At 33.9% G+C, this 25,080-nt stretch overlaps 1 protein-coding gene and 1 long non-coding RNA gene across 4 annotated transcripts; one reads left to right on the forward strand and one right to left on the reverse strand.

The window, feature by feature from the left end:
• Positions 1-4,673: 4,673 nt before the first annotated feature.
• On the forward strand, positions 4,674-24,507 carry LOC134254170 (protein grainyhead-like). 3 transcript variants are annotated; one of them, XM_062736713.1, is made up of 18 exons: positions 4,674-5,315; positions 12,906-13,157; positions 16,737-16,917; positions 18,590-19,585; positions 20,398-20,552; positions 20,771-20,865; positions 20,979-21,043; positions 21,169-21,280; positions 21,416-21,513; positions 22,074-22,130; positions 22,287-22,382; positions 22,556-22,628; positions 22,795-22,928; positions 23,059-23,111; positions 23,223-23,308; positions 23,426-23,511; positions 23,620-23,684; positions 23,791-24,507. In XM_062736713.1, the coding sequence occupies exons 1-18, from the start codon at positions 5,263-5,265 to the stop codon at positions 23,927-23,929; spliced, it is 2,796 nt and encodes a 931-aa protein (XP_062592697.1). In that variant the 5' UTR covers positions 4,674-5,262; the 3' UTR covers positions 23,930-24,507. The 3 variants fall into 3 exon arrangements, with proteins under 3 accessions (XP_062592697.1, XP_062592698.1, XP_062592696.1); XM_062736714.1 differs by lacking the exon at positions 4,674-5,315 and adding an exon at positions 7,988-8,232; XM_062736712.1 differs by lacking the exon at positions 4,674-5,315 and adding an exon at positions 12,208-12,383.
• Positions 5,570-11,630, reverse strand: LOC134254180 (uncharacterized). Its single transcript, XR_009989271.1, has 3 exons — positions 11,577-11,630; positions 5,994-6,148; positions 5,570-5,837 (listed from the first exon to the last, which is right to left on the reverse strand). It is a non-coding gene; the product is annotated as an uncharacterized LOC134254180 (long non-coding RNA).
• Positions 24,508-25,080: the final 573 nt, after the last annotated feature.

Genomic DNA, 25,080 nt, shown 5'->3' on the forward strand with positions numbered 1-25,080 from the left:
AGTTTAGGTTTACTTCGTTTTCAGATACAATGAAATGTAGATATATCGAACAGTATTCAAGTCTATATGAACAAAACTAGTCAGAGTAGAGCATACACGGGCCTTTAAAACATCAGAAGCGAGAGCAGGTGTCATGCAAGAGGAAGCATCCCCTGTCAACCAATCACTTCTGTTGTATGTTCCTTGTCATGATCAGAAAAAAGGAGGGGAAAAACGTAAACAATTTCGTGTGAAATTGACGGTCTAACAGTTAATTTGAAGAAACACATTAAGTAAGCAGTTAATAATTAAGTTCGTCTGATTGATATTTTTTGCTGATAATCATTGTATCGACCATAGAACTTGCGAAATGATGACTTTAAACGAACCTGTTGATATCCTTGCTTCATCAACCTGTTGGTTATAATTAATAGCTTGCCTTGTTAGTAGAGCTTATCGTAGGTAGTGCATGTTCTTATGTATCGAATCAACTGAGAGATATAAACCCCATATGCAGATGATATGGCTATCAGTATATTGCTAAATAAGAAACGAAAGCTGGGGATAGAAAAGTTGAAGCCATCACAATATTATCATAGAGTTTTGTTGTTACCATTAACGTCTTTTTCTAGTAAAATATCCAAATATAAAAAACGAATGTTTAAGACTATGTGGTGTCTTTTATTACAATATATATCTTAGTGTCGAGTTGAAGGCAACAGCAAGTGTATTTCCTCATGTTCAAGTCTTTTGAACAAGTTTGCATCACATAAATTTAAAAATAAGGCCACTCAACTGGTATCAATGGGAATTTGAAGAGAGTGTTGTCTTCAAATTCCATACATTTATCAATCAGAAACTCAAGCATCATAGTAATATCAATTTCAGAGTAATCAATGTGCGTACAATCAAAATATTTTAACAAAGTAATTTTGCAAATGGCCAATGATAAGGTTGGCATATTTACAAGATCCATCTTTTGGAAAAAGTAGTTGTCTATATTGTCAAAAAGCCTGGACTTTAATTCATCCTGGGGAATGGTGGTACAAAGTGTTGAAAAGTCGTACAATTCAAGTCAGGTGCAGGGTTTTGACCGAAATTCAAGCGACCTCCTAAAATAAAACGTATTAACTACCTTTGATATGGTTGATATGTCATTGTGTGGAATAGATATTCAACAATGACATACACATCTATGTATATATATGAATTTATTTCAAACGATCAAAATCAATCAAAATTTCAAATTTCCGCCATGGTTTGCATTTTTTACGAAATCGATTATGAATTGATCTAGATTAATTACACTAAGAGAAATTTATACAAGACTTAGAAATTTTAAAAATGGTAGCAGAGTCGAAGACAATGGGATTTTCCCTAGATCGTTATCTTAATAATTAAGCAGATTAAACTGCATGAGAGCATGGGGACAACAGTAAAAACGGAGACGAAATCGATTAAAAGGCTAGTAATTATATTAAAAAATTAGACATTATAAGGATTTTGTTTTCGCTGAAGTGCATTTTGTAGACATTTTGCTGGGGATAGTAGAGTCAACCACTTTTTATATTTATGGTATGAATATTTTCTATAAAATAAAAAGATAACGAACAGTAATCAAAGTCAAAAGTTAATTGGAATAAGACAAATTTGTTAAGCAAACATGCACTTCTAAAAATATCAAAGGCGGGCTCAGGTGCCATGAAGAAGTAAGCATCCCTGTCGACTGGTCACACCCACCGTATGATCCTTGACATTCGTGTTAATGTGTGTAACTTAGTCATTTAATTAAGTAAGAAGCCAATACTAAATATATCTATCCCTTGTGATTTGTAAAAGTATGGTCCATGGTCAAAATGGTCACCATTGCTTTTTGTACTGCTCACCATCTGAACTCTTATGTTGGGTACTCTGTGATATTAAAATTTACAAATAGTGAGTATCCTTATTTAATGTCCTGATTCTTTATAGAAATCTGTTTACTCTTAATTCTCTCGAATTATTTAATACAAAAGGTGAGTGAAATATATTAAGCATTCGACAGTCACATTTCTTAGGTGCAGGGTCCATGAAAGATGACTGTTTTCTGCATCACAATGATTTATATCTGAAAGTTGTAAACACCTTTGAGTGAACAAATACAGAAAATGCTTTCATGGTGGTAATTTTTTGTCCAGCCTTGAAATGTTTCGCACCTTAGTTCGTCATCATAGTGAAACAATCTTTTCACTCGAACATAATGTACGGATAATGGTCACAAAAACAGTTTATCGCATAATTCTACATCTAGACACGAATACTTTATAAACAGTTTATCAAGATGCAATGTAGAGGGATTTTTTCTCTCCATTTTTAACGTTGAGAACCTAGTTTTGTCCACATAAGCATATAATATGTGGCTCATTACCCAACTTGTAGAATGTAATCGTTGGAAATAGCAAATACGATTTCAACACATAAAACGTTAAAGCATTATTCTTGTATCAGTTCACTTATTCAAATAATCCAAGGAACATCTTTGTGTCGTATTCAGATGAAAGCTCGTGTCCTACTTAATATGACCTTCGAAAAAAGTTGAAATGGGGTCGATTGCAAGGGGATGTTTCTGGCGTTCCGATTTTAAATATTATATAAAGACTCTGTGAGAATGTAGTAAAGGTTTACTGTTGACATTTTCCTCTCAGCAGTTTGTAGTACAAGTGTATGTCCATTAGTTTAGCTAATAAGATCTCACCATACTTTGAAGGTGTAAAAACGCACGGGTGGCAATGTTTGTGAAGTTTGAAGGAACCTTTTGACAAAGAAAAGCAACTCAGATGAACTGAAGAAGTAAACAGTCGCTGATACAAATCAACCTAGTTTTTTTTTTTTATTTAATTTTTTTTTATTTGTTTAACTAATTTTCCTCAGTGATGGCAGTCATTTTGTTTGAGTTACCGCCAATCTTTTGTAATGTCTGGTGTACTTTTTTATGAATATCCATGCATTATAGAATAAAGGTCGGTAGTTTAACCCATACGTTCATTGAACAAATAGATCTGAACTTCTACAGGTCTTTGAAAATCAATTTCACTTTATATAATTGATCTTTTCTCGTTATTGCTTTTGAAGACACTAATGTACTAGTGTACACATTTTCCTTTTTTTTTGTTCATGATCCGTATAAAAAACATTGAAGTCTCTCACCAGGCTGTAGCTCTACTGGTTTGTAAATTTATATTTTTAGAAAAGAAGCACCAGAACTTCATAAAGTTTTAACTGTAAAGACTTATCTATATATCAATTTCACTTTGTTTTTCCTCGTCGGTATAGTAATTATTATAACTAAATTACTCCTTCATATATTATGTAAAAGTAGAAAATAACGAACAAAGATCAAACTCATAAATCCCGAAAGATTCAAAGCTGTGAACATGGCGAAATCAAGAACCAGGGAAAATTCAAATGTAGGATGAGGGTCTAGGATAAGTCAGCATCCTATGTCGATCAGTCAATCCCACTCTGAGTTATATGCACGGATCAGTTAGATTTAATAAAAAAAAATCTCACAATTGATATCAAGCACATTACAGACAAAACACAGCCCAAAAATAGGTTGTTTTTGCAAAGATGGTTATTAAATGACCATAAAATTTATGAAATGATGACTGTAGACAAGGTTGTTGAAATCCATGTAACAGCAACTTTTTTGTCAGAGCAGGCTCTTGAATACCGAATTAGTTGGGAGATACAAACACCTTATAAGGGTTATACTTCAATATTACTTGACATAAAGGAGATGAAAAAACTGCAGATGTCCCATTGGTCTTACGGTTGGGTTTTTTCGTCTATAGTCAATGAAAAAAAATTCCTAAATGAAACAGTGATATGAGATTCTGCGGTGTTTCTTTTACTTTGAGCTTACTAAGATATAATTGGTTGAGATACATGTATAAATGAAAGTAACTACTGTTAATATCAATAAGAGTCGTCAAGATATCTTAATATCGAGTTGAATGCCAAGCAAGAAGTTCATTTTTCTCATATAAATGTTTTTATAACAAATTCTGCGTCATATAAATATAAACGTGTTCGGTTTGTGTTGACAGTTGGTGTTCTGAATATCCGTCAAAACTCTCGAGGGGATACGAAACACCAATCTCACATGATGACGGGAAACAAGGCAAACTCGGATCAGATGACCCAGGTCTTCTATTAAACGTGTATATTCAAAAATAACACGATGTTATCTTAAAGAGGTAATAGGAAAGAGAATTTATTAATTCAAGACTTAGTATACATCGTTCTAAGTACCTCGACTATACATGTAAGCTATGTACAGCTTTTTCGTCTTTTCTGCTCGAGCAAATTTGTTTTGCGTGTATTTTGAATAATTCAGAGATCATTATTCAAAACAACATGAAAATCAATCTCAAAACGACCTATATTTTCATAACAGAATGGTTACTACTTCGGATTATTTTACTATTATTATTTCAAAGTGAGTCAATGGTTAGTCAACGTAAGATTTAGCAATAGGCGCCACCCAGCTACGGAACACTAACAACAAATACTCGCTCACCGACTGTAGACATAATTAGAGCAAGTTTTCGGGTGACTGGATAACTTTCCTCGACTGTCAAAATGAAAATATTTTATGTGGAATACTCGTTCATCTCCATTAATATTATTCTTAAATATTAACAAAAAATCCCGCGCTTTATCAAGAAAAGCATGTTTTGTAGTCCACATTGCATCATCGAAGGATTTTGGTCTTTTCTTGATGAGAACAATTTTTTGACAATTTTGAACCCTGTCTGTGACCTCGCATTTTAAAGTTATTACTACTGTGCCATTATTGTAAACCATCGAACCAAAAATATTAAACCCTCACGCCGGGACATAAGGTGTATTCAACGATCTTTTCACAATACATTGAATAAAACTCTGCTGTATTACAAACCCGGTTGTATAACACTAAAAAGACATTTCCCATACTCAAAGAATTTATCCAAACATGGCTTTGTTGGTTCACAATTTTCTATAGTAAACAATCAGGCCCGCTACAGGCTTCCGACACTGAGTTCCTTAGCATGCGCGGAGCGTTTTGTTCATGCGAACTTTCCTACTAAAGCGATCAGTTTGAAACACATGAATGGGCATTCTGGAAGCGCATTAACTCCTGTGAGTGATCGACGTCTTCTCTACATGGACCGATTGTGTGAAACTGGTTTCAAATAGTTTTGTGAATAAGGTTAAACTCAGAACTTGAAAGACAAGTTTGTCAAGATTTTGGAATATAGAATGAGCAGCGATCATAGCTCAGCCAAGGAGGAATGGAACAATAATCACACGGGGTAGGTAACGGACACAATGTAACGTGACAGTTCATGTACTAGTTAAATCTAATGGATAATACCATTTATTGGCAGGGAATACGATTCTTATGCACAGTCAATGGAGTTTTAATATGCAAATTTTAGTATTATTTTTGTGCTGTGTAAAATATCTTGGTACAGCTCATATGTGAATGAAATTTATAACATTGATGAAAAATCGATTTTGTTTTGACAACGTTATGGAGTTATTATACAAGATGTAACTTTTTTTTTATCTTCAACCAAATCTAAACAGGTGATTATAGGTATAGATATGATTTACAAGATGATGTACTGAGAAAAATTCACCAGGTACACAAAAGCTAAACACTCTTAGTCTATATATTTTACGTAAATGTGGTAATTAAGTCAGCATGAATAATTAAACCGATCCAAATAGCAATGTTTTTAACTGAATGACATTCTTAATACACGTGATAAGACAGTAGGTAAGAAAACTTCACGCTATCCGTCTTGGTCCAAGAAAGGGTGTCATGGAAACTATAAATAATTGAAAACAGTGTACAGGACGATATTATTTTCAATTGATGGCAATTATCGATTGGAAGTAGAGATTTTTTGCCGTCAGGAATGGTGACAGAACCAATCGATGGAAATAATTCTAATTTATATCGAGGACATTCGGTCTTTACATACCTTACAATGTAACACCTTGAATTTAGCTTTCCCACAACTGTCAAATAGAGCGGAAGACTTTTTCAATAGGCGGAATATTGACACTAAAGCAGTCAAGCAAAGGTTTAACGCCATATTAATCAGACCCCAACTTCAGCTATTCTTCTGTATAATGTCTGGAAAACAAAGAACGTATCAAAAGAAATGTATTGAATCAGGTGTTGTTTTGTAAAATAGGGAATGTAGATTTCTTTATTTGTGTTGTAGCGCTTAATATAATCTCAGTCTTCCAAACAGATAAAACATTGGTATCTGATGTTGTTTCATGTTTCACATATGTGAAAAAAATGTCCCGTTTTTTTAATCAGCCAAACATAGTGAAATAAATCACAATTGTCAAAAGTTATGTTGCTATAGGGTAATTATGTATGCTTCACACAAGCTAAATGAAGTTTCGTTGCTGTTTATTTCAATATTTAAAACTTTTTACACCATAACATGAAAAGAAGAAATTTATTACCACCTCTTCTAATTAAAGCAAGGTGAAAATTATTTGTGAATGTATCATCTGCAAATGAAGTATTTTATTCAGTGAACCTAAACATATCTTAAATGTATCTGGCTCTGGCATGAATTCATGGAATTATGTGACCATTTTCTTTGCAAGAAAAAGCAAGCAAGATCGAAAATGAAATTTGGAAACCCCTCAAGTTTCATCGACTAGATCGTCCTTTTAATCCAAAACAACTTTCAACTCTACAAACAGAATTGAACAAACACTGAAAAATTTAGGCTTTTATATGGAAAAATCTGTAGATATTTACCAAACCCTTGGGATGGATCGGGTGTGATGTACAGTTCAAACATTTTGATGGCAGTCTGGGGTACTGGTCCTATTGGGGTACACCCCATCTAAAGCGTTTTGTTGACCCGGTGTAAACAATTTTAACTCAGCAGGACCGATGCTTATTTAGGTTTCAATAACACTTTGCTTTCCAGACCCTCCAAAGCTAATCCTTGTTTGTTTCATCTGCAGTGCTGGGTATTTAATTGCATTTAAGATTAGTAAAGTACACCCTGTTTGCTACCCTGTTTGCTAAAAAGTAAGCGAGAGCTTTCACCCAAACCAATTACTGCCTATGCCTAAGAAATCACACATTTAGCCCTAGTCATATCAGAGGAAAGAAAACATTATCATAAGAAAGACTTGTTATACTGCAACAGCTTAAATTCTTGATTTAGCTATTGTCAGAAAAAGTTGTTTTTCTCATTTGCATGTTAAAATGCAGGTTATCAGAAGTAATACATGCATATCCTAACAAAGTTAAATATTGGAGAACTTGCTTAATTGCAGTATAGGTCTTTTAGTTTATGACAAAACGGTTTTTATTTCACAAATACAGTCATTGCTTTTTCTGAGGAAAGAAGAGATGACGAATAAAATAACTAAATTTTGATTCAATTTAGTGCGTTTCACAGAAAAACCGAAATTAAAATTTTTAAGATCTAAACATTAATCATTTTTAAAGGTTTATCGATCAAACTGGCTTTTGGGAGGTTACATATTTGCTGGGAAGTGTCTTATTAATAAAGTTGATTGTCCTTTCCCTTTGACTAAACTCTTTATTAAAGTAAAATTTTAAAGAATATATTCCTAAATACATGTCAGCGTTTTTTTTTTAATGTGCAAATTTGTTGACCGCAATTTTGTTTTCTGTTAGACAATATATTCGTCACAGCTGAAAGCGCGCAGTAATAAATGCAAATCATGCAATGTATAACTCAAACTTTAATATTTCATTTTGTTTATTGGAAAGAGTGAAAGTCGATGAAGCGAGTAAGTCTAAGCGTTAAGCAGTAAAGAGCAGCACGACACATTTGATCACCCGATAGATGGTCACCGGAATTGGTTATGATAAAGACGTCCCAGCAGTAGTGTATTATTCGAAAGCACCGCCGTGCGATCAGTTTGGCCCTCCGGCTGCGACATCTCATTAACCCTTACTTCTGTAATTGGAAATTTTCTATACATTAAGTGTTTATTCTGTGCGATACAATCGCTAGTTTGTTTGTTCTAACCGATTGTTGAAAATTCTTATACAAGTCTTAAGAAGGTGAACAGAAGATGTTTACCTGGTAACGTTACCATGGAGTAGTTCAAATGGAATATAAGCTTTTTGGAGGATGTACGTTAAGCTTTTTTAACAAGGACTTTTCAATTTCTGTGAACCTTGGCGGACTCTAGTAGCATGGCTTTTGGGTAAGTTTACCTATATTTTCTGTAGGGGTCATCACATCTTTTGACTTTCTGGCGCTCATTGACCATGTATTCAATTTCTTCATTCCTCCCACCTGGAGGATGGAGTGGACTGGCCTAAAAAAGACTGAATACTTGTTTCTGAAATCATTACATATTGAAGCAAATTTATTATTATCAGAGAAAACATGTCTTGCATTGTGTTTTCTGAAATCAATTTACAAAGAAGATTAAAAAAATTATAACCAGAGGCAATGGTATTATTATACTAGAATATAAACTTAGTGATAAAATACGATTGAAGTGTACTTAATGATAGGTAAAAGTGTTTTAATTGCACATCTTAAGCTCATTTGTCAATGAAGCATGTTAAAGTTAACCGAGAACTTAAATCATACAAATTATACAGTTTTATAGAGCGACATAATAGTTAATGTAGCACTGGTGTCATAGTAAGAAATATGGTGACGGTTAAACCTTAACGTGAAGGTCCTATACTGTCTACTTGTCTGGTTTGGAAACAATTTGCATGCAAATCTCAGATGCACCAGAAAGTGGTCTAAGTTCTTTTTCATTCAAATGACACATTATAATGTCAACATCACTTTTCTGTTTATGTGAAATTGTGAATTTATTTGCCACAAAATTTATAGTGGATCTGTGCATGTAATGAAAGATAAAATCTATTCATATCGCAGTTTATTTTGAATCCTTTCATGTAGAAACGTTTTTTAAAGAGCAAATCTGCATCTCAAAGCTTTTTATAAAATCTGTAAAGGACTCAAGACATACATAAAAATTTTAATACAAGGGTGTAGTAGCGATTCTAAACTTTCTGAGCTAGTAAGCTGAAAACATTGACACATACTTGTGTACATTTAAAATAATATTGCATTTTAGATTGCTTAGGTTAATCAACTTTCACTATCAATATTAAGTTTTCGTGGAACACTGATGTCAATATGAATGCTACGTCTATTTTTTCAAAAGGACCACATAAACAAAATATTCTTAGGTAAAAAGTTGAATTAAGTAAAAAAAATCATCTCATAGTCAAATTGTTCAGCCTTTGAATGATTAACTAGGATTTTCTATACACAGTTGAACTCGATTTGCAATAAACGCCGGGAACCAAGATTACGAAGTTATATTGTCCCCTTAAAGTAAAGAAAATTGGTCTTATTCTATATCTGCCGTGGGAAGAAAGCGAAGTTACATAGCATCCAGTTAGAAGTGCGATAATTGTAATGTTTTATTTGTAAATAATTTGTGGTTCTCGAGGATTGAATTGCCAACTAAAACACCTTCTGGTAGGCCTAGGTGGTTAGACATTTTCCTGGTGCCCGACGACTGTTATCTAAAGCCTGTAGAAGGCTATACAGGTGTATGAGTGTATTGACCATGAGAGGATGAGGTCCTGGTAGTAACTGACAGGTGGTCAGTTTCTGTAGTGGACCGAGTCCCTCTTTTGTTGCCGCTTAATTTCAATGCATACTAAAATTATTGAGAATACATGATCCGTTGAAACAATCATATCAAAACCTTTATGAATGAAGAACAATTCTTACAAAGAATAAAGTACACCTGATAATTTAAGAAATCCTCACTTTTCTGCAAGTTTCCACGCATGTCAAGCGAGCAATGCAAGTCATCTTTCCGATTCTAAAGAAGAGAAAACGAAACTACAAGTTGGACTGTTGTTTTTTTTTAATGTACCAAAGCTGAAAAAGAGCAAAAATGTACTTCCTCTCATGATTTTTAACAACATGCATTTTAGACACATAGCAGGTTTTCTAAAATCCAAATAGATGACGCATTTTAAAATCTCGAGATCGAAATTTCCGTCGCAACACTGCGTGAGAATTATTGGAAGGTTTGCGTGATATCTAAACTATATACTGTAAGAACCATTCCAATAAAATAGAAATAATGACTTTGCTAATTGCATTCGTAGAAATAGATAAGAATTAATACTGGAAAAGAATTGGCTTAAATTCTGTTTGGTTTCTGGTCACGTGATCTTTACGTCCATCTAACCATTTGCAAGATACTGATTGATCAACGTGCTTAACAGAAAATATATTGACTAAGGAAAGTGAGAAAGTATGATATCTATTTGCAATCATCGTGAAATCAATCGAAAGGTAAACGAGGATTTTATCAATGCCTTTTCTATTGATCTTTCGGTCATAAGAAGAGTTTAATATGTGGAAGTGCACATTGATGATGGTCCGTCATCGAACTTTTGACATCACAGGAAGTGTGGCCTACCTTAAGATGGTGAATTTAATTTGCATTTCATTAAACACGTGCTTTGCAAATCTTACAATAAAAAATTCGCTTTCTTTCTGTATTGAATACAGATTTTGTTTCTTCTTTGCAAAAGCTATCCTAAAAGAGTTGAGTAGAAGTATCCTATGTAAATGTACCCTGCAGTATGCAAGCAGTGATAATCGGTGTCTGAGGAGCATTATTAAAAAATTGCAAACTAGACTCTTTAGAAATATTTCAAAGGAGTAGCACAAAAATGTTCTCAACGAATCCTTAAGTAAAAAATGCACGCGGATTACATGCACTTCAACTCTGAAAGGGCACTTGTTCTTTTCTGTTGGCTCAACAAGTATTATAGGGCTTGTAAAGACACGCTTCACTGGACAGGAATACTTTACACTAATATAAGAAATGGTTTAATCCGTTCGTAGATGTTTTTGAATACTTTTACTCAGTTGGGTTGGTCATCTTAAGCAGCGGGAAGTTCTTACCTTGACCTATTTTCGTCATTATGACGTAACAGTTACACTGTGATTGGGGAGTGGTAATTGTTGGCTACTTAACTTCATCAATACCTGTCTTAGTTTTCTTTTTCCAGTACAAAATATATGAAATAAAGGATACTTTAGAACATTTAAATTCTAATGGTCAGTTTTAACGTTCACGTGGTGGGATTAGGGTATTATAGGGGTAATTCAAAGGTGTAATGAGAGTGGGAAGAAAAATAAGCATGATGTTCGACGTAGTTATCAGATTTTTTCTTTCACATATACACTCCGAAATTGAATAAATATAGGGTAACTTCTGTACCACTGATTGGTTATTTGAGTGTAATTAGTGTCTGAACTTGTGCTTTTTGAGAATGGAAACTGATAAAAGTTTAACTTTTCGCCCGGATGTTACAATTTGTTCATCATAGGCTTGAAGATCTTTCAGAGGCTAAAAGAACTTTAAAACCGTTTATACATGTACTGTTTTAATATTCTTCAGAAATCCTTTTTCACTTGCCTCTGATATAAGTAATCAAGATTAATTTGTTTTTGTTAATTTCATTTTGTATGTCATGCGTAGCTTACTTTGCAACTCCTCAGTAGCAAGAACCTCTTTCACCGCAAATACCTCACTAACTTACCACAGTCGTTCAGCTAGTAAACTTTGTAGCTGCCACTAAACCCTGCTCAGTGGCAATTACAGAGATGGGTGTACGTTGACAGATGACCAGACCGCTTGTCGTAGATAAAACCCCAGGTGCGTCAATGTTTTGCCCACCTAAAGTGTTATGTAAACGTATTTTGAGCTTCCTTTTGCCAGATTTATAGCGATTTAAATTTTATTCACATTTGAATCTACCTTTTGATAGTTCCGGCAAATCCTAATTAGGAAACACGAGAGGTGTTAAGCTGATTTGAATGACAAGTATTTGCAGAGAAGAAGAGCACATTAATCAAAGATGTTCGCTCAAACGTATCGGCAAATACATCTAAAATATTCACTACGTTTATATACGAGAAACTTTTTGTCAAATATAAAGTACGCCCCTGTATTTTCTGTCTTGTCTAATATGTTATTTCTCACCCACCCACCTACTAAATTTAAATATACATTCCGGCAAATGCCTTTTAAAACTTCTGCACTGCGTGTCTAAGTATTTAGTCTTGAATATCTCCTTCGACGACCAGTTTATCGATGGATGGTAGTTTCACAATAGTGTTCAAGAAAAAGTTTTTCTTAATGAATTTTTCTGGGTGAATAGCGCTGTATGTGATAATTTTTCCCGAAATGAAATGCATAACAACCTCCCTTTTGAACTTGGAACTACCAATGGAAGACATTGATACATTAGCGTTTGAATCCTTGTGCTTTGAATCATTTTTAATGGATAGGTAAAAATATATTTTCAAACATTTTTTTAAAGAAAAAATTGCTGTATTACACAATTTCGACATCAAAAGATTTAGAATATATGGTGTAGTCTGCTAATAGTTTTGCCCTTTGCTTTGACGCTCATCTTCGTGGCCGATATCGCCCAGATATCTCTTTTTATTTGAAGCCTATATGCAAATTTAAACATTATGCTTTATCACCGGGTGATTTTCAATTTCATGTGAAATAAATGGGAACTTTCATTTATGTGTGTTTACAAAAAAATATGCCCCAACAAAAATATAAATGGGCGAGTCTGATGTTGATACACAGTGAAGCATTACCATACAATTTAACAGTCAAGAAATTGCAGAAAGTTCATGTAGCAGGACGACATGATAGTAGTTGACGAAGACTTGAGTGTTGCATTGGAAGATATTGGCAAAATATTTACTTGGTACTAGATCGACATTTGAGGACTTCGTCATGTCTTGCCCATCTTGTCTTGCTAAACGATTAACGTCTTTTTTCTCATGCTACAGGGAAAACGAAAGCACACAATCCGAGAGCGGGGAAGTTGTTGAATTCTCTCCCAAAGTCTTAGGCGGGAGAGCGCTTTATGATGATGGTCCTCCTAATGACCCCAATGGATACTTCCGGCATCCTCTTACGGCTGCGGAGACTGCCATCAGCAGTGAAGCGTCCGCCTTGGCGTATGAATACAGCAAGCTACCAGCACTCGATTCAAGCGGAATGAAGATAGGAGAAACTAACGATTACAAGGACATTCTGAGGTAATGAATTGATACATTTAACATTTTCAATTTGAAATGATCTGAAACTTTTAATATTTTATTGTTCATGAAAATATTTTTTGTCATATATATTTAGCAATAAAGTGATAAGCATATATTTTAGTCTTGAACGCTGTGAATTAGTTTTTAAAAAAGTAAATACAATGTACATATATTTGAAAATTATTCAAGACAACAAAAAATATTTTTTGTGATAACTATTGATTATTTCACGTCTTTTGCATCCCTTTGTGATGAGGTTATTTCACATTCATCCTTTTCTACTTTATAGTCTATAAAGATTAGGGCTACCTGATGAATGTTAAGCTATCGTGCTACTATAAGCTTCACAGGCCGCTGAGTATGAATGTACCAGCCTCCTTAAAGGACGAAAATAACAGAAAAAGAGCCCAATAAATAAAATAAATTGACAATAATTTTCTTTTTATTTTTCACTTTGAATTGAAAAACTAGAATTATTACGCCAGTGATAGATAGGGCACATGCCCTTATACCATTGATGTTGAAGAATCTGTGTTGTTCAACATCCACAATGACTCTCTTCTAAAATCGCAAGGTCTCTCAGAACCATTACTTTAAAAAAAGTTCGTAAGTTCGAATTGAGGTTAAAGGTTTTCTGACAGTTCAAAAAAATTGTCATAAAACAACAAATTTAGTTGCAAAATACATGAACTTTTTTTGTGTGGCAATTGTATACATTTTTGTGTAGAATGTTGAGTATTTAATTAATCCCCTCAAAGAAGATAGCTTTGGTCATTGCATACTTTCAATAACATTGCAACAAGTGGACACATTTTCTCCTGCATTATCTACACATTTAAAATGCTTCTTGTGTTCAAATGCAGTGAACGATGTTTTAAAAAAAAAATACTACATGTACCCAGTCAAATGAAGATATTTTATTAATGCATGAATGGTTTATTTTGAGACTTTGAAAAAAATATAGATAACTGTAAAATCCCTGGAGCTATTTCCAGTGTCAAACTGACTATCAACAAATTGGTTCCAATTTGGTTAATACATGCAGACTTTTGTTTGTTCAAATCACAATAATAACTATTTATTATTAGAGGTAACCTCTTCGGGCTGTTTTTCTGTTTGGGATTATTTTAAGTGTATATTTTAAAAATATATCGGCACATGTGAAAGTATCTGGAGTCTTGAAATATATATTTTGATCAAGTTTTTAAAAGAAAAAAGACTTTGAATCATAGAAGACATTACTGACTTTTGACATGCTCAGTAGCTTTTACGTGTAAATTAGGGTGTAGACAATTTTTTCTGAATAAAAGAGTTTAAAAAATATTTAGTAAGCAATTTCATTTACAATTTTTACACGATGTCAATTTCAACCACCAAAGAATTTTGAGTCAGTTTCGAGAATGTTCTTTTTTTGGTTTATTCTACTTTTCTTTTCTAAATTAATATAATTTATGCATTCGGGGAAACTGCGTCAGTGTTTTTCGTTTCAAAAAACTGAAAATTGTGTCAAATATTTCAAAGGATGACCTTGAAGAGAAATTTCTCTTTAAATGACATAAGACCTGGATCATCTATGTAAGGCAATACGTTTTGCTCCCTAATGTAGGCTACACATTATAGTCAGGTTTTCTGTGGAAGATTTCAGAATTTCCTTTTGATTCCGGAATATTTGGTATTCATTCTGAAGTACTTGCTACTGAGTGTTCATTTCAGTTGCAAATTTTGTAAATTTTCTCAAAGTGTTAAAATCAGTATTTCCTCTCCTTATTTACTTGAAAATTATATTGCAAGTGGGGTATTCAATCTTTGAATGTTATATGTATAGATTTACTTTTAATTAAGAAAAAAAAATCAACTAAATTAAGAATTAATTAAGAAAAAAAAATCAACTAAAATAAAAATTTTAAACCAAATGACATGCATTTCTTCAAAACAAAAATCCTTTTATTATAAGACCACGACATTTCCATTTTGATACTTAAATTTAGTAAGATGATAGAGAAAATAAAAGTAGTATTACTGTAGTAATATCTGCAACATATTTTATAATTGAAAATATACATGTTACCTTCAAGATTTTTGTGGGAAAAGAGTGTTTTATTATCGTCTATTAATTTTACTTGTTAATATTTAAAAGAAATTGTTTTTAAAATCTTTCTTTGATAAGGGACGCTGGGGGGAGCTTAAATATGTTGAATGTAAACAATCCTTTTCCTGATGTGCCCATCAAACTTTATTCCAATACTATATCTATATGACATATACAGTTTAACTTCGATATCTCGAACACCGATATCTCGAATATCATGGGTATTCCGAAGTTTATTTTGGAGCCCCAAACACGCTTCTTCTTCGTATTTTTAATTTAACATGGATATCTGGAATCCTCGGATTTCTCGAAGTTTGTCCACTAACGAGATTTGACTGCATGCATTCGGGATGGTTGAGAGGCACAGATAGCTATTGGTTTTCTAAAATTCGGGAAGTGACACTAAACGATGCACCTTCCCCCTCCAACTTAAAAAAATACAAAATGTTATTTATAAACTAATTTGTTTAGTGTTTGATTTACATTTTATTGGTTAGATTGGACAAACAAGTGGAAAGCCGCAGATGGTCAGTCAGCAAGCAATACATGGGCGATGGATTAAGTTATTCTGTTTAAGAATATAAGTAAACATCGTCTTGGCTGAGTTGCTCTTTTGAACTATAAACACAAATTCAAATTAGTGAAAACCACAGGGTTCATACATATCTTCACACATAGTCTCAGCATCGTTTCTGAGGGTCTTTAATCTAATTTCAATCAAAAATTCTCTTGCATAAATAATGAAATAAAATGTCTTCTCCTTACACAGCTTTTTAATTTCATATCAAGAAAAATTCAAAAGATTTATTAAAGTACAAAATTAAATATCCGCCCAAAGTTGCGTGAAAATAAGAGAAGCTGATCCCTTTTCAGAAATTGTTATCAGTTTTAACAAGAGATGAAATCGTTCAACTCTGCTGAGTCAGTTGAGATGTAAACATGGATCACTCTAAGTTCTGATGGGTGGTTTTTATGGCCACATATCGGGTAAATTACCGAAAATGAGATAGAATGTAAAATATGGAGCTGTTTTGGGTCATGACCTCTCATTTTTCCTACCGTTTGGTGTGAACTACTGTACATTGTGCTCCACGCCATGTCTTTAGAGAACTCCATATTCTCACGGTCACCATAAAGGCTACATTCGGGGAGCTCTGTTTGTTGCTTTTTATAAATTTCGCAATACTGCTCACAGCGCTAATTCTTCTACTCATTAGATATCTATGAGTAAGAAGAAAAATATGTCTGTAGCCTACTTCTAATTTATGGTCTCATATTTTCGTGCATGTAATATAATTAATTAATGTAAAATTTGCATAAGACCAACGCAAGTGAATTTATGGAATTATGTCAGAGCTGAACTCTAAACGGTAAGATCTGGGTGCTATTTGTCCTTAATGTTATGCAACTGGCGCAAGCATCGAAAAACATTGCGTCAAATGAACTATGGCTAGCACGCTTTATAAAATTTTGATTTTGTCTTGCAGAACAAATACAAGTTCGGAAAATGGAGAAGTCGAGGAATCGGAAAATGAGAGTGAATTTTTAAACCTTTCAATCGATGGGAAATTCCTTATAAATGGGGAAAACTGTGACATAGACGATAGACCCCCTCCAATACAACATGTCATTGAGGTCAGCACTCACACTGTCTCCCAGAATGAAAAGGTTGGTTTCTCTTTCCCTCACTTATTCATAATTCGTAGTAAGTTGTAAGGACCAGATTAATTAATGATAATTTTTCACTGATAAAAAGGGGTGCCTCAAAATATGGAAGAATCAAGGAGGTGTTAACGGTAATAAGCACCCTAGATCTAGATTTCATTATGAGCTTATCACCTACTATCCCGGAGGTAAATATTGAAGATGACAGGAATAAAGAAAATAATTAAAATTATCAGTAACCGTAACAGCAAAAATGGTGCAATATGCATACAGTATTGGTATGGCGATAATTGGAACCTAATGTGTTGACGTCCTCAGGTCATTTAACAAGGCTGTCATTAGCCTGACCCTGGCGTTACTAATCACTCTTCAGCACAGTAGCCTATGGTGTTGTGACTGACAAGATCTATTCTAATCATATTGCCCTGGACCTTGAAATCATAAATCTGTTAAATGGACTGTTAATTTTCTCATATTTTTTCGTTTTCACAAATATTGTAAAAATAAAATATTGAGAAGATGATCAAAGATAAAACCACCACACAACAGTTTTTAGACATATTTGAAGTTATACTGAATTATTTACAGAATAAAAATGAATAAGAATGCTATCATGTATATTTCTTTACAAGTTAAACAGAAATTATATTAATATTTTATGAAATGGTTACAAAGAATGATAGTCATTTTTTTTTTTTTTTTTTTTTATTTTTTATTTTTTTATTTTAAATGCCTATTAAGTTTTAGGCCATTTCAAAATTTTACACCCACATTACCACAGGTTTATGGAGACGATATTCATTAAACTTCCATATTTACCTATAAAAAAATAAAAACTCAAACTTTAAGTTCCATCTTCGCATCAGCAGATAGTTTTGAAGTTTAGTCATTTGAAATTTGTTCCGTTTGTGATGCATGTAAACGTCTTATTAAATTTTTTCCGACCTGAAACCTAATAATTGGAAGTCCTATGAATTACATAAGTTGTACTTAAAAACATTCCTTTAAATGTTGTAAAACTGATATGTAAATATATTGAAAATTAGATGTTTGAAAAATACTTTCAAATCGGAAGCTTATTTGGTTTGCCAAACCCTGGACGGAAAATCGTGCTTTCAAAAATGTACAGTACTTGTGCCATTGCCATCTACTGTATTTGTTTTGTGGTATGAATTTAAGACAAGTTTTGCACATGAATGCATTTCATTTTTTTTTTAAAAACGTCAATCCATTATACACATGCATGCATATACAATATACATGCACTTTTTCATACAAGAAAAGTAAATAAAGTTTTATACATATTCTGCATTTCAGTTGACTTTATAGTGCGTGTTAAATTGAGTTTTAAAAGTATTCAGTGTTTTCTCATATTGTATTATTCACAGAAATATTGTCCATATTATTAGTATCTCTCTTCAAGAACTTGAATATTGAATACAATGTATTTCAAATATAAATCTCAATTTATGAATAATACATGCATTAGAGAAATCTTCAAAATGTCTTCAATATATATATTAAATATTTTTTATTTATTTATTTTTATTACTGATTTTCAAATTCAAATTATTTTTTCTTTAATTGAAATTCAGTATTTAGTTCATTGTATGTCTTAATAGACTACTAATTGCATTTTTACGGTTATTTAATGTCCCCGCAATTATCATTTCAGCGTCCAAAATCCACCAGGTCCAGGGGCAAAAAATCATCATGCAGATCCAAAGGGCCAAACAGTGGCGCGGGAGAGAATCGTTCCGCTTCAGTGAGAAATGATGAACCCCAAGAAACTCCATTAATGACCAATCAACATTCAAAGAACGGTAAATCTACATCCTCAGGGAATACCTCGGTTCTGTATAAAGGTTCACACATTGCTGATGATTGCAGGAACTTTGGTGAAATCGAACATAGTGACAACGATCCACTGTTAAACTGTTGTTCAACCACTGAAAAGTTCGAGGAACAGAAAGAATCTACAAACAAAATCAAAAAGGCGCTTCACGAGAAACTCCGGAAAAACCAAAGTAATCCGGACATTTTGTTGAACGAAGCGTCTGCGACAACTCCTGATTCAATTTCCGGATATTCTCAGGATGCTGTGGCAGTGCTAGAGACAACAGAACTTCAACCAATCAGTGTTTCCACAAACTCTCCCACCGGAAGTTACTCCGAGGAACAGACGGACTTACAAGAATCTGTTGCCATGTCGCTTGGCATGTCTATGGCCTGTGCGGCCAACACGTTCTCAAATTCTATTTCACCATTAGACATTGCAATGCATCATCCTCATGAGCAGTGCTACCCTGGTCTCCTGGACGCCACCAGACCCAATCAAATCATAGCAGGACAATCAGAACAGGGTCTGTTACAAAATAATGGCGTCCACCACCAGACGATCAGACAGAATTCATACCCAGTGTCTTCATGTCAGTCATCAAACTATGCCAGCAATGGCTACATCTACCCTATCACCCCTCCCCAAATGAACCATTCCCCTCCCAGCAATGAAATGATGGAGCGTTATCTTCAACAGCAGCAGCAGTACCACCCCGAACAGTCGCCTAGTTACGGCTACTATAACGTCAGCATGAAGGAGAATTACGCCATGAAGTCACCGGACAGCGGGTACCAGGAGCCCTGTCTCTCCCCCACCGACCAAATCAACATGGTAAGGCTTCAATCTCATTCTCTAATTGATTTTAATCAAAAATAATAAATTTTCATATAAGGTTTGGTCACTAGTGCTGTATCCTGCGAAAACTTTGAACTGCATGAGAGCACAACATATAGATTTGTACGCAACCAAGATTGTTTACACTGTTTGCGATTCATACATTCCTTAGGGCTTAATTTTTTTTACTTATGCAGATGAATAATGATAATAAATTTTGATAATTTAGAATAACTAATGTCGAATATCATTACAAAAAAATCCTATCATCATTGACGTTAAAATGACGAATGGTGTAAAATGCAAAGAGGTGTAAAAATGAATGATGAGTCACTTAAGACAGGCGCGAAATAGAAAGTTCACAATTTATAGACAACTGCTCTGATTTGAAATGCGCAACTGTAATTTTTGAGGTTTTACATGTGGTCGTGAAATCAAATGAAACGCTTCAATGCGGATATTTTTCACCTGCAGTGATATTCATCAGTATGATGTATTGCACGAGTCGTGTATATTATTGATTTTACTAGTTCATGTTTTCCTCTTTTTTTTCAAGGCTTATATCAAATCAATTATTGGACACAGTGTTACTCCAACATATTGTTAATGTTTTCCCTCATTCTCAAAATTAGGTTCCAAAACTCCTTAAAAAATCACATTGTAGAACGATAATTATGGATTGTTTATTAGCATTTTATGATTTTTAAAATATTCATGCCATAAAAATATTTTGTATTCAAATGAATAAACGAAACCCGAGTATCTATTCGGTTGAATTTTTAAATTCAAGACGTATAACACGTTTTCAGATGTACAATCAAGACGCTGGTAGCTACGGGGAAGTGACGACCACTTCCTGTCAGAAAGTGTCCAAGAGGCGGAAGTCGGCACCGGCCGTCTACCAGAAGCCGCTGTGGCCGGCCTGCGAGAAAATCCCTTCTTTTGGCACGGTCATTCCAAAACTGTAAGTATAGCCTCCCTAATAAAGTCGCGTATAATTACAGGCTCAAATACGCAGAGTAAATTATACGGATAATTGTTCCTTTCTACCGTTTGATTTATGGTGATTTATAAAGGTTTTCTTCTGTATATTTTACGAGTTGTAATAAAACACAACTGAATTCCAGACTAGAAAGTCAGTGTCATAAACAATTGATACGACATGTTTCTCTTTTCTTGCAGACCGGAAGATTCCGTTGGATATAAATGTATTCTTGAGACCCCTATCTCCTCAGCTTGCAGGCGAGACGAGGACAGGGTTACATATCTTAATAAAGGTAATTACTAGTCAAAAATAATTATTTCAAAATGGAAAACTTTACTATTTTCCAAACTTATGCGATTAAGGTACAGATTAATATTTTCAGTGATCTTAAATATCTTGTTTCAGGTCAGTATTATGGTTTGACCATAGAATACAACGGTGATCAGCTACCCCAAAACGGAATGGTCAAGGTAAGCTTTAGAAATATGCAATTCAGAAGGTCTTTCTAGTCTTTGAGCGCTAAAACATGAAAGAGAAAGACAAGAAAAGCGATAGTGATCGTGTTGAAATTTATATAATTCTCTTCTTTTCACAGAGTGTAATTATGGTGGTTTTTCGCGACGATAAGTCTGTGGAGGATGAGCAAAAAGCCTGGGAGTTTTGGCACAGCCGGCAGCACAGTCACAAGCAGCGAGTTATAGACATAGGTAAAAAAAAAAAGTAGTCTACTTCTTCAAGGTCACCAGTCACCGCTGATTGATATAACCGCACAAAAATATACCCCATTCAGACCGATTCTGTACCTCTTACATGACAATTAATTTCTATGGTGTTTTGTGCAGATACAAAAGACAGCCAAGGCGTGCAGGCTTGCAATATTACGGAGGTGTCTTACAACGCTGTATCCGTGCGCTGGAACCCTCGAGATTCGCCGATAAGGGTAAGCGATTTCACACACTGCTCAGCTGATCTTTATCTCACAATGCAGCTTTTGTGCAGCAGAGTCTTAAATTTCTTTAAAATATATTTTTTTAAAGATGTCTTAAATATTTGAATTTGGTTAATTGAGTTTTTTACGTAAGTGTCTAAAGGGAGTTGAAATGATTATACCTTTAGTAGGCGGTGACAGGTATAATCCGTCAAAATATTAAAGATCTCAAAAAAAGGTTAGGGTGGTAGTACCTGGATATTAAAAAAAACGTCTTCAGTGTATTTCTCTATAGATTCCACCCACGGAAATCTTTGTTTAATTATAATAACCACAACAAACATATGAATCCCACTCATTCTTATGTTCAAGTGCATTTTGGCTTTTTAAAAAAGCTTTCCACATTAGCATACAAATCATTTTATTTCGGTTTTGAATTTAATATATTCAATTGAAAAACGATTACCAAATATTTCAGGTAAAATGTACTTAACGTATTTTAAAAAAATAAAATGCAGGCGTATCGAATTGTTGTACCTGTATTTTTAACAACCGCTTCATTTCTTCTTCAGGTGAACGTAGCAGTCCACTGTCTCAGCACAGACTTCAGTAATCAGAAGGGGGTCAAGGTAAAACTAATTACCTCAAATCACTCATTCACGGAACATTTAACATTCCTCTGAGTTTCTTATATGACAGTAAAGAAAACAACCAAAAAGAAAAAATAAATTGATAAAGAATAATTCATTGAGAAAAATTCAGAATGTCTCTGAATCTTTTTTTAGGGTCTGCCTCTGCATGTTCAGATAGATACATATGAAAACTCCAAAGAGAGCCCGGTTCATCGAGGGTACGCCCAAATCAAAGTCTTCTGTGATAAGGTAAGTTTTCAGCATCCGGGACTTTAATTGTTTGTTTATGAAAGTTCAATTTTTGACACACAAAAGATGGCAATATTTTTCTTCTATTACAATGTCAACGTAATATAAACTTATCTGATAATTTGGATATCAGTTTAAGCGGCCATTGTAAGGATTGTGTCATATCTTTATAGGGTGCTGAAAGGAAAACTCGAGATGAGGAGAGGAGATTAAAGACACGACAGAACACAGAGGGCCACCATCATGGTAAGCTTTATAGCACAGATGACTTGTCCTTTTTTGCTTTCCTTTTCATTTTTTGTGAAAGAAGTATTAAAAACGTTTAAGGGGGGGGTATCTAAGTGTAGAAATGCAATCGAAATTTAACAAAATTCGTAGAGTTTGAAAAAATCTTTTTTGATCTTTATAATAGGTCGAAAACGAAGTAATGAGGACCACTACCACCCTCCCAGTGAAAGGTCTGAGTTTTACAGCATGCAGGATACTAAGACTGTCCCCTTTTACTATACGCCAGCCGTAGACGAAGACGGCAATAAGAAATCTGAGGTAAATGAAAACAACAACATCTCACTCCACTTATGTACTTTAATCCATTGATATTTAATTTGATATGACTTGTGATTAATATTTACATTAATAAGTAAATGTTTAAACATTTGATACTTTAATTTTTCAGAAAAGTCCGTCGCGTTTGTCACTTAACGGCATGGAAGATGATGGAAATTCTAGGTAAGGTGTAATAAATAATTAAAGGTTAACGATATATTTCATATTTAAATTTACCGTATTGAATATCAGTAGAGTTAATTGTTTTCATGGATATTTATTGACTCGTTACAGTCTGAACTCTCTGGGGGACAGTTTCGATGACATTTATCCGCCATTAAAGAGACAACGACGGGACTCCTACGAGTCGTATCAAAAAGGTATCGTGTTACTGTCAAAATAATAAAAGAAAAACACCGCTTTCCGGATTTTACTTCTTCTCATGATCTATTAAAAATAAATCTTACATGTAATTCTATAATTATTATTCTTTCCAGTGCTATTGTATGTGCGGGAACGCCACGAGTCTGTTTTCACGGCGCTCATGTTGCGCATCCCTACCCTGCACGGTCTGCTACAAGCGGTAAGTTCTCTGTCAGTTTACCAGCCTTAGCTCTTTTTCCACCTGTGATTTTAAAGTTAAAAAACGTTTTACTTGCTATTTTAACCAATTGTTTATTTGACACCCCAGGTAGAAGAAAAATACGGAATTCCCACCAGCAACATTAAAATAACATATAAACGGTCCAAAAAAGGGTAAGTTAAATATTGTGACATGTTGGTTAAAAAGGTTAAAATTTCACTTTAACAACTTAAAGAATAAATTGTCTGGTGACTAACGTTTTTTTTTTTTTAATTTCAGGATCATTGTCAAAATGGATGACAACATTGTGCGCCATTATTCTCACGAATCCACGTTTATTATTGAAATGAACAAAATCTCTGACAGCCAAGACTATGAAATCATTTTGACTGAAATTGAGGCAGTGCCCTCGTGTTAGAGGCAAGACCGTGGTCTCTCTTTATAACAGTGCTCCCTCCCACATTAATGGTGTCTTCCCGGAAATAGGTGGCGACCCATATTGTGAGGATGTATAAAACTAGTCCAAACCGTAATAATTCTCTTGTAACATTGAATAAATGCGATGACCAGTATACTTTTGTTCATTACCTGCATAATATCATTTGCCTCATCAGCTCGCTGCAACATATATATGCAATATTTTATAAATAACTGAAATGGCAGACGTTGAGTTGTTTCCCCTTTCGGGAAATTCGTACAGCCATGACAGACCAAAACATTCCAAGCGATATTGTTTGTTAACAAATATGATATTTTTTTTATCTGTTACAAACATGACATATAATTTTATAGTGTTATTTTGTTATTGTTATACGATTGTTTTCCCCCTATTTTTTTCTTTGAAATGGAGAAAAAACCGTGTATTTTACAGTTAATTGTACAAAAAAGTAATTGTACATATTGCTGAATGATGTATAGATCTACAAGCATTGTCATATTTTGTACTGTCTATTGTTTTGATTTCTATTGAAATGAAAATAAAACCGTAGAGACATATGTTTGGTGTTTATCATTTGTGCAAATAAGCTCTCAGATGTTTCATGTGAAAATTTATTGCAGAGATATAAGAAGAAATTATTTCCTTTATTTATTGGTGCGTGAAAAGGGAATTCACAAAACCAATCGTATTAAAAAAGCTGAATTTGGAGATTGAAAATGACATACATGTAGGAAGAAGTATTCTCAAGGTGGAGAAAAATTAAAGCATATGACTGTGTGTTTATATGTTCTGCTTAATAATAATTCGTATTATCCCCCCCCCCCTTTTTTTTTAAATAATCTTCTTTAGGTCTGATGAACTACAAATAGTATATAAAAGTAGCTTTTTTTGAAGGTTACAGCTTAATTAAAAAATATATTATGCAGATCCTTGTGTACGTATAATGAGCTCTACGAATCTGACACTATACACCTATAGTTTTATACTTCGGCCCTACTATATTCGCACCTTTTTTAATACAGTAGTATAATATTTTATTGTGTATTTTATTCCCCGGAGACCTGAGTACTCTACAAGTGTAAAGGGGTCCCGAACTTGGCACGGTAATTTTAGCAGCTTGAAATTCCATA

Source organism: Saccostrea cucullata, unplaced genomic scaffold (assembly GCF_032062105.1).
Source record: "Saccostrea cucullata isolate Sc308-1 unplaced genomic scaffold, CSIRO_AGI_Scuc_v1 ctg239, whole genome shotgun sequence".
Taxonomy (NCBI): Eukaryota; Metazoa; Mollusca; class Bivalvia; order Ostreida; family Ostreidae; genus Saccostrea; species Saccostrea cuccullata.